The following is a 13133-nucleotide window of genomic DNA, read 5'->3' as shown; positions in this document are numbered from 1 at the left end:
CTAGTGCTTCCATGACCAGATTACAAGAGACTTATATTTGGAAAAGTTGGTGATTACTGTGCAAAATGTGAGACTCTCAGAGGGCAGAGTTCTGGGGCACACAGAAATAGGAGGGAGTAGTGCATTGAGGGCAGTTTTGAAAAGGAGCAAACATGCAGGAAAAGTAGGCTACAAAGTTCTAGAGCGCACAAGCAGATTACAAGAGCAGGAGGCTGGCAGACTGAACTTCATCCTGGGGCGGGGGGGGGGTGAAGCACAAAGAGGGCAGAAAGCAAGCTTTCAGGGAGGGTATGACTAGAAACAGTGGGGATCACATTATGCAAAGGTAAACTTAAGCCAGATATTACGGGGGGTGGGGTAGGGGAATCCCTGGCAAAGAGATCTTGGTCGCAATGAAGAAATTCTGCAGATATATAGAGCTCCCTGCAGGAGCTTAGCTCAGCTTAACGTACAAGCATTACACAAAAGGATAAGCAAAGAGTGAGCACCTGAGAATGCAGACTGACATGGATAAGGGGAGAAGCAGGAACTGAAGAAGGTGGGGCATGGAATGCTACCAGTATCAGTATTGGGTCAGGCTGGAGATCAAGATCTGGAAGGAGTAACTTGCAGGTTGCACAGAGGTGATGAAATTCACCTGTGGGAGAAGGTGGGGAAGCACAAATCTGATTGGCAAAGAGAAGACTGGCAGAGCAGGTTTATCCTGCGGGATGGGGGGGCAAAAGGCATCAGGGAGGAAAACAAGGAAGAAGACTAACTGTAGTTGACTTTCTCTGAGGAAAAAGGCCAGTGGACCAGGCTGCCATGCAATCAGCAGTTCCATTTAATAACTCCATAAGACTGAAAGCAACTAAAGGTTCAAGTAGAATATCATAAGAGTTGGAAGGGACCACCAGGGTCATCTAGTCCAACCCTCTGCACAATGCAGGAAATTCACAACTACGTCCCTGCCACACCTCCAGTGACCCCCTACTCCACGCCCAGAAGATGGCAAAAAAAAAAAAAATAAACCTCCAGGATTTCTGGCCAATCTGGAAGAAAAATTACTTCCTGGCCCCAAATTGGCAATCAGCCCTACCCTGGGCATGCAAGAAAGGGCTATAAGAGTCAAACATTGATGCAAACCTTCCTGCCCTCCCTCTTTGGTTCAGTTGGATTGTGACTCCAAAAGTATGCATCTGAGATTTTGCTTGAATCAGAAGCAATCTGTAGCCCTACTACCTTTGAAATAAAATCCCACCTAGAATCCGGATGCAGTTGTTTCCACAAAAAGACAGCAACAATTGCTAAAGGCTACCGTCTTCATACAGCATAAACTTTCACACCCATAACTCTTTCCTCCATTCCTGCCTTTATTGTGTCCCCATTGATTTAAATTTGGACTCTAAGCTCCCTAGAGAAGGGATTTGACTTTTTCCTAATTCAGGGAAGATACTTAGTAAGACATTACATACACTGACAGTATAGGACAAATAATAAGAATGCTTGGCAGCAAGATTGTTTTGACCATATAGTGACCTCTGACTCCAAAACTGTACTCCAAGAAAGGTCAGTACTACTTCCTTTCAGGGTGATATCAAGTGCCAATGTAGGCCTGGGAGAGACCTGGGTTAAAATCCCCACTCAGCTCATGGGTGACCTCAGCTCACTGAGTGACCTTGATACTTTCAGTCTAATCTACCTCACAAGGTTGTTGTGAGGATAAAATGGAGGCAGTAAAAACCATTAGTTCCTTAGGAGAAGGGCAAGATACAAATGTAATAGATGATAGATTCCTGTGAAATACTTCTCCGCTCCAAAGTATTCCCATCTGCAGCATATTTTCAGTATCTGAAATCTCAGTGAAAGGGGCTGATGCAGTTAGGTATGTCCCTGCTTTGTTTCCTATATGTTTTAAGGAAATTACTTGGTACAGTGCCTTGCAATATCTCTTTTGAGAAGTTAATTCAAATTGGTTTGGATGTAAGGCTGGTCACATGGCTCAAGAAAGTGCTAGGAGAGTGGAGACAAAGGGTAATGCTATATTGCATTGCGCGATGACAGGGAGGGGTCCAGAAGGGATCTACAGGGATAAGCACCAGGGCTGGCTTTATTTATTAGCAATCTGGACAAGCAGGTAAACAGCACAGTAATTACATTTGCAGATGATGCTAAACTGGGAGGTGTTACTAACATCAATGAGGACAAAGGATTAGCGTGAAAGGATCTAGAGAGGTTAGAAACTAAGATAGACCCAGGCTGGAGAAATTGCAGCAATGTGCAACTTGAGAGACGTGATCTTGGAACAAAATTATTCCTTGAGAGGAGACAATCGCAAATTAGGAATAAAGGGGAAGAGAAAGCCAGTTTGACCTCGATGTAAGAGTGGACAGCAGAAAAGAAATTAATTCACAATATGTCTGCAAAAAAATTAGGCCATGTATTGAAGCCCAAAGGTAACAGTTTGCTCCTGCCTGCCTGCCTGCCTGCCTTGTCTTGAGACAGAGCAAAAACATTCCACTCCCATCTGTTTTAATCTCTACCAGGAGACAATTTTCACCACTTTGCCCAGCCCCATTCCCTTCTGGTAATCCCAGAGAATGAAGGCCTTCGACAAGGAGAACAGAAGTTCAAGAATGGCAAAAAACTGAAGCTGATAGAGGATATAAACATATACTTGACAATGTTCAGTATGCTCGGACCCAAGATTTTGGGGCACATAACACCATCCAAAATCATCTCATGGAAGAGCTAAGTAAAGGGCTGATAATTAAGTCATCTGCGCTCTACTTATTAAAGGGAAAAACACCTTTAATTACAAAGATAATATTTTGCAAGGAATTTAATAACCATGGATGATGGAACCATTTAGGTAAACTCTCAGGAAAAAAGGAGATCTGCCCAGTTGCTACAGAAACTCTCCTAAAGGACCAGCCCTTTGTAAGACACCAATTGAAAGAGTCTTCCCAGTTAAAATATTTGGAGGATGATCTTATTCACAACACCATGTTGAGATGTGGAGCTGGTGTAGCACAATAGCTAAGAGAACAATCTGCAACTGGGGAAACCCTGGGTTTAAATCTTTCATCTGCCACAAACTCACTTAAGTGACCTGGTGAGCTCAAAAGCTTCCACATTGTTTTGTGTCAGTTTGGTATTATGCAGATTTTGTTCTTAGGCAAGTGGCTGTTTCTTAGCCTCCCCACCCCCTCCAGCATTTAGGGACAATTGTACTGTCTTATCTTACAGGGGTGTTATGAGGATGACTACAAGATCCTGTGTAAAATGAACACTGAAAGCACTATATCAATTATTATTAAGGCATTTCACGATGGATAGTCACGTTGGTCTGTCACTAGCAGTAGAAAAGAGCAAAAGTCCAGTAGCACCTTAAAGACTAACAAAATTTCTGGCAGGGCATGAGCTTTCGTGAAAGAGACATGATCTTGAAAGCTCATACCCTGCCAGAAATTTTGTTAGTCCTTGAGGTGCTACTGGACACTTGCTCTTTTCTATTAAAGCATTTTCTATTAAAGCATTTGCATGAGCCTCTTGTTCAAGCTCAAACAAGTGATTGCTTGCTTGGGAACCCGTTTTCTCCAAGGAGTGTGTAGCCCATGCAATTTGTGACTCACCAAGCTGAACACTGCCCACCAGCTATGCCTACCAGGGGTCCCATACACCTCCTTTTTTTCCTTTTTTGCTGCCTGCCTAGGGTTGCAAAATCAGAGGGATTGTCCGGTATCTTTCAGACTGCAGAGCGTAGGTAGTGTGCTGCATTCAGCTTTGTAGAAATCACAAGTTACTGGGCCCTTGGGAAGACAAACCTAATAAAAGAGACCACGGTGATTATACTGTGCATGGGGTAAAATGTATTCAAGAGATTCCAATGAAGCGTGATATGAACATGTAGATCCAGAGAAAAGTTGGATTTCTCTTTTCAGTATAAAAAATATATTTTTTACTCCCAAAGAAGGCAAACATGTATGATTTGGTTTTGGCAGAAGAACAGATTTGTAAATAGAATTGCTAGGTTGGTTGGCTGGTTGGTTGGTTTAAGCTATATTTCTTTTTAAATGCTCCCTTTTCCTGAAGGCTGTTGCTCCCTAGAAGAAAATGGAAGCCCTCGATTTCACAACAATTCATCTCTGTAAAACAGATGGCAGTATTCTGTTCCCCAGCACCTTGACTGTGAAATACTGATCAAGCAGCCCTGCCTTCCATCGACTACTCAGCCACCAGCTATTGCTAACACAAATCCTGCAAGATCATAAACTGAAGGAGCAACTCCTCGTTTGGACTGACTGAAGTTTAAACCCTCTTTGGAATTGACTTTCTTCTGAAGAAAAAACCAGGAACCCACCCACCCACCCTCGATATTCCACTTGGTCAAAACAGAAAGGAATATAAATTATGTTTTGTGATTGTATCTTGTAAGTCACCCTGGGAACCTAATGGTAAGAAGATTCAAAAGCACCAAGAATAAATTAAAACACTCAGATGTGCCAACGCACACGCAGAAGCTTGTTTTGTTATAGCCCACTGCATCCACACTTCTTCTCCTTCATACAAGAAAGGGGCCAAAGTATAGGGTCAGACAAACTGAGTGGTTTCCACACAAAGAGGGGAGATTGGGATGGCTGAAGTGAGATCAGAATGAAGGCCAACTCTGACAAATCATCCATGTAATCTTGTACTGCTCTTAGAGCCACTGCCAGTCAGTGAACAATACTAGGCTGGAAGGACCGTGATCTTATTCACTGAAAGGTAAGTTTCACAGGCTTTAATCAGACAAGGATGGCTAATTGTTTCAAAATACAAACAGTAGATCCCCTAAGATTAAAAGGAAGCAACAAGCGGGCACCCAAATCCTGCTAGTGAGGGGAGTGGGTGGCTTTCAAAGTGACTGTGGGCAGATGAAAGGATTTGTTTTACTTTGAAATGAATTGCTGAATCTTTGGTAAGACAGAAGTAGACTTAGTCATCCTGTTTGTGATTGCCGAACTACGCCAAGGGTCAGTTTAAACAATCAGCCAAATCATGAGGTAAAGCTTTCCCTGGTCTGAACCATTTCAATATGGAGCTAGGAGCGCTGCATGTTTGAATGCTCACTATGGAAGGGGGCAAACCCTCCTACCTGCAGATAGAAAAACAGCATGCTAGATAAAGCTAGGCCAAATCATTTCTCCAGTCATATTAGTTTTCTTTGTACAAGGAAGGAGGAGGGGATTCGCAACATTCAAACATGGAACTCTCCTTCTGCTGCACTGAAGTAGTACCATGCAGAAAGTTTACCTCATGGTTCTGGGGATTAAGGAAACGGGGCCCTAATTCTGTCCAAAATAGGCAGACTAATGGTATATCTATTTATGATCCACAAACCAGAATGACATTTCAGCTGACAGATCCCCATTAAGTGAAATGAACTTGAGAGTCTACTGCTTTCAAGTTAACTCATTTTGCAGCCCTGGCAGTCTACAAACACCAGCTGAATCTACAGGCCTTGGAACCTGCATTAGCTCCCAAAATAACTGGAAAGGTAAAAGGGGCAAACAAAACTAAAGACCAACATGAACACTGAAATATCAACACTGGATATCTGTTCTCTCTAGGCAAGAGGGAGATCACCAAATAATGTGTCTGGGTCCCCTCCTTCTGTAGCCTCTTCCACCAAAAGTTCTCATGGCATTTTCTAAACATTTATGAAAAGACAATAAGGCTGTAGTGTTTTCTACATGCCCCAATGAGTCACACTACCTTGGACATATACCTTTCATGTGATGCTCAGTTTCCTAAGGACCATGATTTTTATCTAGTGACTGCTATCATTTCTAAAAACTATGTATGGTTATTTTCAGCCCTGCCAAATGGCTGTCAAGATGGTCATATTTTCTGCTCTTTCTCTATATGGAGTAATGATGACTTGGGGGAAAGCAACAGATTCCAGGGGGGCAGCTGCATTAGTTGTGTGTCAGCTATTCCAACAAAAGGAGTCATGTGGCATTTTAAAGACAAAACAGATCTGTTGATCTTCTGTGGGATAGAGCCCATATTGTCTGATGCATAAAGTGAACTTGCAGGCAGCAAATACAGATAGTTATGAGAGAGAGAAACTGTTGACAGTGGGTGAAAACGTCACAAACTTTTGCATTCAGTTGCCCTTTAACCAACTACTCATGTATGTGTGTCTGCAGACTGAGAAACCACTCAGGTTTCTCACCTTCACCCCAGCCAGCACAACTGTAGGACTTAAATGTTTCCCTTAGAGAGTAATGTGTGCAGTCATACAGTTTTTGCAGCCTTCTCCAACTGATTTCAATAATAAAGTCATAGTAGGGTAGGATATGGCAGGGTAGGGTAAAGTTCTTTTCACGTGTGATCTTTATGGCAACCCAGTTCTTGCGCCAAGGTGCTGATAACCTTTAAGAGGGACAACAACTGCTGTGGATTGTTATGCCCCAGACTGTATTTTAGGCTGGAGATCTCACAACAAGTAATGTAAGCAATACCCAAGGAGGTATGAGAATGGCAGAGTCAGTGCCTCTCAGGTGCCATCTACAGGGCTGGCAACGGGGTGACAATCGGGTCCAATCCTAAACAAAACAGTTACTTGGGAAGTAACAGTGCATTCCTAAGGAGAGTTACTCCAGTCTCAGCCTCCAGTTTCCAGTCAATGGGCTTAGACTGGAGTAACTCTCTTTAAGAATGTACTGCAAGTCTCCTTTATTTCAGTGGAGCTTAAATCCAAATAAATGAGCTTGGCTGCAATCCTAAACGTACTTACTACAGAGTGAGGCCCATTGAACTTAGTGGGATTTACTTCTGTATATACATACTTAGGATTGCATGTGCTGCCCTTATTGACGTTCTCTACCATTTTTGTCACTTCTGGAATACAACGGAAGTGACAGAGAAGAACACTTGGCACAAGAACAATTCAAAGTCTCACCGACTCAAAAACACTTCCATTATTCTGACCCCCTGCATACTGACCCAGAAAGAAATGCAACTTGTATAAAAGACAAAAACACGTTCTAAATGGTGCCAGATAGGAGAAAACACACAGCAGCAAAGCCCAGATCAAGCTCTGCAAGAATTCATCATGCCTAAAAATCCCATTTTAAGCCATTTCTTCCTTTACATATGAAATATTTCTTAAAATCAGATTAATATGTAACATGTAATATACACACAATTATATTTTAAAAGGAAAAAAATAAAGATATTTACTACAAAGATTTGATTGTCAGCAAACACAATATCTTTACTGCATTAGCATTTGCTCACAGTGCAAATGGTACAACAAGACATCAGTTCAAAACTTCTGATTTTTCCCCTTTAAAATGCTGTATGCATTAACTATCATATTTGCATTACAACGTGACAAATGAGCAAATGAAATGTGTGTGAAAATTATCACTTTCTTTTTCACAATATCAAGCATTTTAACCTTAGTATAAGGTACTATAAATCCAAGAAATAGAAACATCCACAAAATATATTACATCTGTTTTGTCTTTTTTTCTAAGTACTCAACTTTATACAAAAGTCTTTCAAAAAATATCATTCCCTTAGATTTTTTTTGTAGTTAAACCTGATTTTTGTTTCTTTCAGTTCACATAAATTAGACTGCATTTTTTTCTCTCTGAGAATTTTTTTGTTTTAATTTTTTTAAAACATGCAGACATCAAACCTGGATAAAACACAACCTTTTGGCAACAAAGTATTTTTTAATAATCATCATCGTTTTGCTTAAATATCTGAGCAGTTTTATTTTTTAAAAAAAAAACCAAAATGAAAGAAAACAAAACAAAACAAAGCAAGACATGCAAATGACATGCACGTACCAGGAGGAGAAAAGGAAAGGGCAAATTGCTTTCCCTCCCCCTCAATTTTAAGTGATCCCCAAATAAAACAAAAAAAAAATCACATTATAAAAAGTACTCAGTAAAACACTGTTTTCCGCATTTCTGGAAAGAATTGCTCTTGTGCTAAAAAATAAACCACCCCAGATTGATGCCCGATAGCCCTCTTTCCCAAAATTACATTCCCAGGGTGAGCTAGAAGGACCTGGAAACTGCAAACCCACTTTCCATTCACTTTTTAAAAAAATGGCATTTTCAATACTTAAATAGGTCATTTGAATTTGACACACACACACACACACACACTCACACACACACAGTGCTTTGAAAAGAACAGGGAGGGGGCCAGGGGTGCATAAAGTGACCCTTTGAACAGACAACAACCCTGTAAACTCCACAGCCTCTTCCATCCCCCAACAGTATCCCAGCCTCAGGAGGAAAAATGTGTATAGGAAGCAAAAGTACATTCAAGTCAGATGGAAGGAGGCAACCCACCTTTCCCTCAGCCCCCCTTTCCTGGCTGGGCTCAGCCCAGTCGATAAATCCCAAGCTGCCCAACAGGGGAGAGACCAGGAGGTGGGTCTGGGGTGACCAACCGAACCAAAGAGCGATGGGTTTAAAGGGAGGTTATTCTGCTCCCCTCCCCAACTCCTCCTTTGGAGGAAATAACGTCTAGGAATGTCTGTACCCCCTTTCCCAGCTCTTTCTCTTTCCCTCTATCCCCTCCAGAAACAAACAGACAACAATTAAAGCTGTAATTTTCTCTCCCCCCCATCCCATTTCCCCCACTCTGCCTACTGGATCAAAAGTGACTGGCAGGACAGTGCTGGACCATGCCTTCCTCACCCCTAGGAAGCCATCAAAGGAGGGCAGGGGGGCATAAGCGGTGTCTTGGCAGGGGCAGCCAGGACTAAACCGGGTGGGGGTGGGGGTGGCAAAGATGGTTTGTGATGGGGATTGGAGAAAGGGGGGGGGAAGGGGAGGCAAAAGGTCGACCCTGGAGGGAGAAAGAAAGGGGCTCAGCGGGGAGAGAAAACCCCACCAAAGGTTCGAAGCCAGGACCAGCCGATGCCAAGCCTGGGGTCTTTTTTGTTTTGTTTTTGCAGCAAGTGAGAATGAGAGAGGAAGGGGGGGGGGAGCGAGTGGAGGCGGAGGGGCTCAGAAACGCCAACGGGGGTGGGGTGGGGGCAAGAGAGAAGCAGCAGCAGCAAGAGCAGCAAAGGCGGGGAGGGGGGGGGAGAATTCCTGGAAGGCGCCTGCCTGGGACGGTGGAAGGCCACTCTGTTTCTTGCAGGGGGGGGAGGGGGACACTCCTGAGTGCAGGTTCTCTCCGCGGTCCACTTGAGGGGGGGGTCGGGTTAGGGAGAGGCAGAGGCAGAGGCGGGGTGGGGGCGGGGGCCTCCGGGAAGCCGCCCCGAGTCACCGGCGCCCAGGCGGCGCAGCCAGGCGCTCTCCATCAGCGCCGCGCTTGGGCGGCCCCCTCGGGTGTGGGGGGGGGGGAGGGAGTCCGTGCAGGAGGGCCGCCGCCCTTCAGAGGGGCCATCCGGAGCCCCCCGCGGCCCAGCAGAGGAGCTCCTCGGGCGGGAGGCGGTCGGGAGGCGGCCGGTGGTCGGGGCAGGTCCAGTGGCAGGCGCCCCCGGGAGCGCGGCCCGTGGGGGCGCCCGGGAGGCCGGGGGAGCGTCAGGCGCAGGTGGTGACGGCGGGGGCCAGCGGCAGGGGCGTCGGGGGGGCGTTGGGGGCGTTGGGCCCGGCGGCGGCGGCCCCCGCCTTGTCGGCCTTCTTCTCCTTCTGCTTGAGGTGGATCTTGGCGTGCCGCTTGCGCTCGTCGGAGCGGGCGAACTTGCGGCCGCAGAACTCGCAGGCGAAGGGCTTCTCGCCGGTGTGGGTGCGGATGTGGGTGGTGAGGTGGTCGCTGCGGCTGAAGCTGCGCATGCAGATGCGGCACTGGAAGGGCTTGTGGCCCGTGTGGATGCGCAGGTGGCGGGTGAGCTCGTCGGAGCGCGAGAAGCGGCGGTCGCAGCCCTCGGCGGGGCAGGCGTGCGGCCGCTCGTGCAGCGGCGTCTTGCTGGGCCGGTTGGGGTACTTGCGCGGGCGGATGGGCTTGAGGGCGAGCGGGGGCGGGTGCTGGTGGGGGGGCGCCAGGGCGGCGAAGGCCGGGTGGCCCTGCTTGTCCTTGAAGGCCTTGATGGTCTCCAGCGGGGTGATGGGCGGCGGGTTGACGCGGATGGGGTCCAGGCCCTGGAAGGGCTTGTGCTCGGGCAGGCCGCCCAGCTCGGCCGGGTGGTGGTACAGGTTGTAGTCCGGGATCATGGGGAAGAGGCTGCCGTCCAGGGCGCCGGCCGGCTTGCCGCCCCCGCCCTGGTAGTCCTGCGGCGAGTAGGGCAGGCCGGCGTTGCCCTGCGGGTCGTGGAAGGGCTCGCCGGCGTACAGGTCGCCGCAGGCCGAGTAGGGGGGCAGCGCCGGGTACATGCCCTCCGCCTCGCCCTGCCCCTGCCCCTGCCCCAGGCCGCCCGTCGAGGCCTGCGCGCCGCCGGCCAGGCCGCCCGACGAGGAGGGCGGCGGCACCCCCAGGATGCCGGCGCTCATCAGGCTGATGATGTTGTCCTGGCACCAGTTGGACGGCGAGTCGAAGGCGAACTTGCCCAGGTAGGTGACCGTCTTGTTGCCCCCGGCGGCCGCCTGGAAGGAGCCCGAGTACGACGACAGGTCCTGGCTGGGCTTGTCGCTGGCCAAGCCGAGATCCATCACATTGTCTGCGGGAGGGCGAGAGGAGAGAGGCAGCGGGTGAGCCGGAGCACGGGCCGGGGGACCGCCGACGGGGAGCCCGGGGTGGGGGTGGGGGGGGAGGAAGGAAGGGACGCGCCTCGGAGCCCTGGATCCCCACCCCGCAGCGACCGACGGCGAGACGACGCCCGCCTGGGCACCGACGCCGGCGATGCGCTCCTGCGCATGGACGCGCACGCCAGGGCGGCGGGCAGGAGCCCTGGGAACCGGGCCGCCAGCCGGGGAAAGCCAGAGACCACCCACCCGAGGGGACGGGGCGCACGGGCCTCCCTGGACATCTCCCCTCCCTCCTTCCCTCCGCGGCCGGTGGGACCCTAACTTCCGAGGAGCGCCCTGCCCGAGCCGCCCGCCGCCCAGAAGCCCGGCCGGGCAGCCACATGCCAGGTGCGCCCAGCCCAGCCCAGCCCTCGCCTCCCGTCTCTCTCGGCGCCCGAACCCACCCCGGCCCGGCAGGCACCCGCGGGCCAAGGGGCCAAGCGGCTCCAGGGCTGCCGCAGCCCCCCCCCCCGGGTTTTCCCGCGGACCGGAGCCGCCCCGCCGAGGCCCGAGGCCAGGTCCGGCAGGGAAAGCCCGGGGGGGGGAGGGAGGGAGCGGGGACCGAGGACGCGGGTACCTGGGGGCTCAGGTGGGCCGGGGCTGCCCAGGGCGCGCGGGGCTGGCTCCTCTCTGGCTACGCGTCTTCCCACCCCACCGACGCCGCCGGGGACTTCCAGCAGAGCTTTACAAACTTGCCGAGATCGCTGCGTCGAGCCCGGGGAGGAAAAATATAAGGGGGGAGGGGGGGAGTTTGGTTTTATAGAGAGAGATTTACACAAAAAATGGGAGCGGCGGCGGAGCTGGAGCTGGAGCCGGAGCCAGCCCGGAGGGGAGGCGGCGAGGAGAGAGCGGCTGGTTGGCGGCGGCCGGGAGGGTGCGCGGGGGGTGGGACGAGGCAAAGCCGCGCCGGGTCTGGGCTTCGGCTGCCAGCCCAGGGGTCCAGCCCCATCCACCCCCCACCCCCACCCCGAGAGCCTTCCCTAAGGAACCCGGGCAACTTCAGCCATAGCCAAGTCCTGGGGAGGGGAGGGGAGGGGAGGGGGGGAGGGAGGGGGGGAAACCGGGGGGGAGCTTCCCCTGCCCCGCCGGCTTCCTCCCCACCCCCCTGCAGGGACCCCCGCTCGCCTGCCCGGCTGGCCCGGGCAGAGCCCCCACCCACCCCCCATCCGTGCGCAGCCAGGGGCTCCCGCGCCCCCCGCGCTCCGAGGCGCCTGCCTGGATCCGTCGGGAGACGCCGAAGCCGAGCGAGGGCTCGCCGGGCCGGGAGCGCAGGGACGGCCGCCAGGGCCACGCACCAGCCGCGGCACACGGAGGAGCTCGCCCAGACACGCGCGCGCGCGCACCCACACGCCGCCGGGGGGCAGGCGGGCAGGGAAGGCAGACCCCCCCCCAGCACCCCCCAGAGCCCGGCCCGGGCAGCCGCCGGGGGCCCTTCTCTCGCCCAGCCTACCTTTTGCCCCCTTCCCTGCCCGCTCTCTCTCCTCCTGAGCCCGGCAGGGAGGGAGGGAGGGAGGCGGCCGGAGGGGGGCCACCGCGCAGCAGGCTCCTGCCCGGCCGCCTGGCCTTCCCCAGGAGAGCTCCCTCGTCCCCGACCCCCGCCGCCGCCGCGCTCCCCCTCCCCGCCCGCCTGCCTCTCCCCACTCCTCCCCCCCGGCCGCCCCTCCCTCACCTGCCGCCATCTGGCTATTGTAGTGCTGCACCGCCGCCTCGCCGTTGCCGGAGAAGAGGCTGAGAGAGCCGGGGATCTCCTCGGGGTACAGATTGTCAGGCAACTGGCTCATCAAAGTGCTCATGGTCCCCGGCAGCTTCTCCAAGAGTTTGCCTGTCATAGCACTGGCGGAAGAGGAGGAGGAGGAGGAAGGCGGCGGGAGGCTGCCGTCGCCGCCGCCGCTGCTGCTGCTGCCGCCGCGGGTTCAAAGCGGCTCCGAGCTCCCTTCCCGACGAGACGGCATCCGAATGGCAAATCCGTGCGAGGGAGATCATGCGAGAGAAAGTTGCGGGGGGGGGAGGAGGGGGCAAAGGGGGAGGGGGGAGGAAGGCGGCGTGTGGACGCGAGTGGGGTGGGGGGGCTGGTCGGCGGAGGAGGGGGGGCGCGATCCTCGGCGGATCCCTGGAGGTGTTTCCTGGAGGGAGGCGGAGGGAGACCCCCCGATCCGCCTTGCAGATGTTGCCGGTGGAAGCGGGCTGGGAGTATTTAAAAACCCCTCCCCGGCCACCACCCCCCTTCCCCTCTCCCCCCCGACCGCGCTCGGCTCCTCGTCCTTCCTTTCCTCGCTGGCTCCTCTCGCCCGTTAAGCAGGTTCACTCGCTGCAGCCCAAATGCTCCGCCAGGGAAACCCGCCAGCCTATTTATGTGAGCGACGGGAAAGCTCCGTGACGTAGCTGCCCATATATGGACAGACAAAGCCGAGCCGCTGCCGAGACGTCACAATGGAAGCTCCTCACAATGGAACGTTCGGAAAGCAGGAA

General features: G+C 52.1%; 1 protein-coding gene across 1 annotated transcript; it reads right to left on the bottom strand.

Moving 5' to 3' along the window:
* Positions 1-9524: 9524 nt before the first annotated feature.
* Positions 9525-12496, bottom strand: EGR3 (early growth response 3). Its single transcript, XM_056860711.1, has 2 exons — positions 12334-12496; positions 9525-10597 (listed from the first exon to the last, which is right to left on the bottom strand). The coding sequence occupies exons 1-2, from the start codon at positions 12491-12493 to the stop codon at positions 9525-9527; spliced, it is 1233 nt and encodes a 410-aa protein (XP_056716689.1). The 5' UTR covers positions 12494-12496.
* Between the last annotated feature and the right edge of the window lie 637 nt (positions 12497-13133).

Source organism: Euleptes europaea, chromosome 14 (assembly GCF_029931775.1).
Source record: "Euleptes europaea isolate rEulEur1 chromosome 14, rEulEur1.hap1, whole genome shotgun sequence".
Taxonomy (NCBI): domain Eukaryota; kingdom Metazoa; phylum Chordata; class Lepidosauria; order Squamata; family Sphaerodactylidae; genus Euleptes; species Euleptes europaea.
This window is presented reverse-complemented; position numbering and strand designations above follow the sequence as displayed.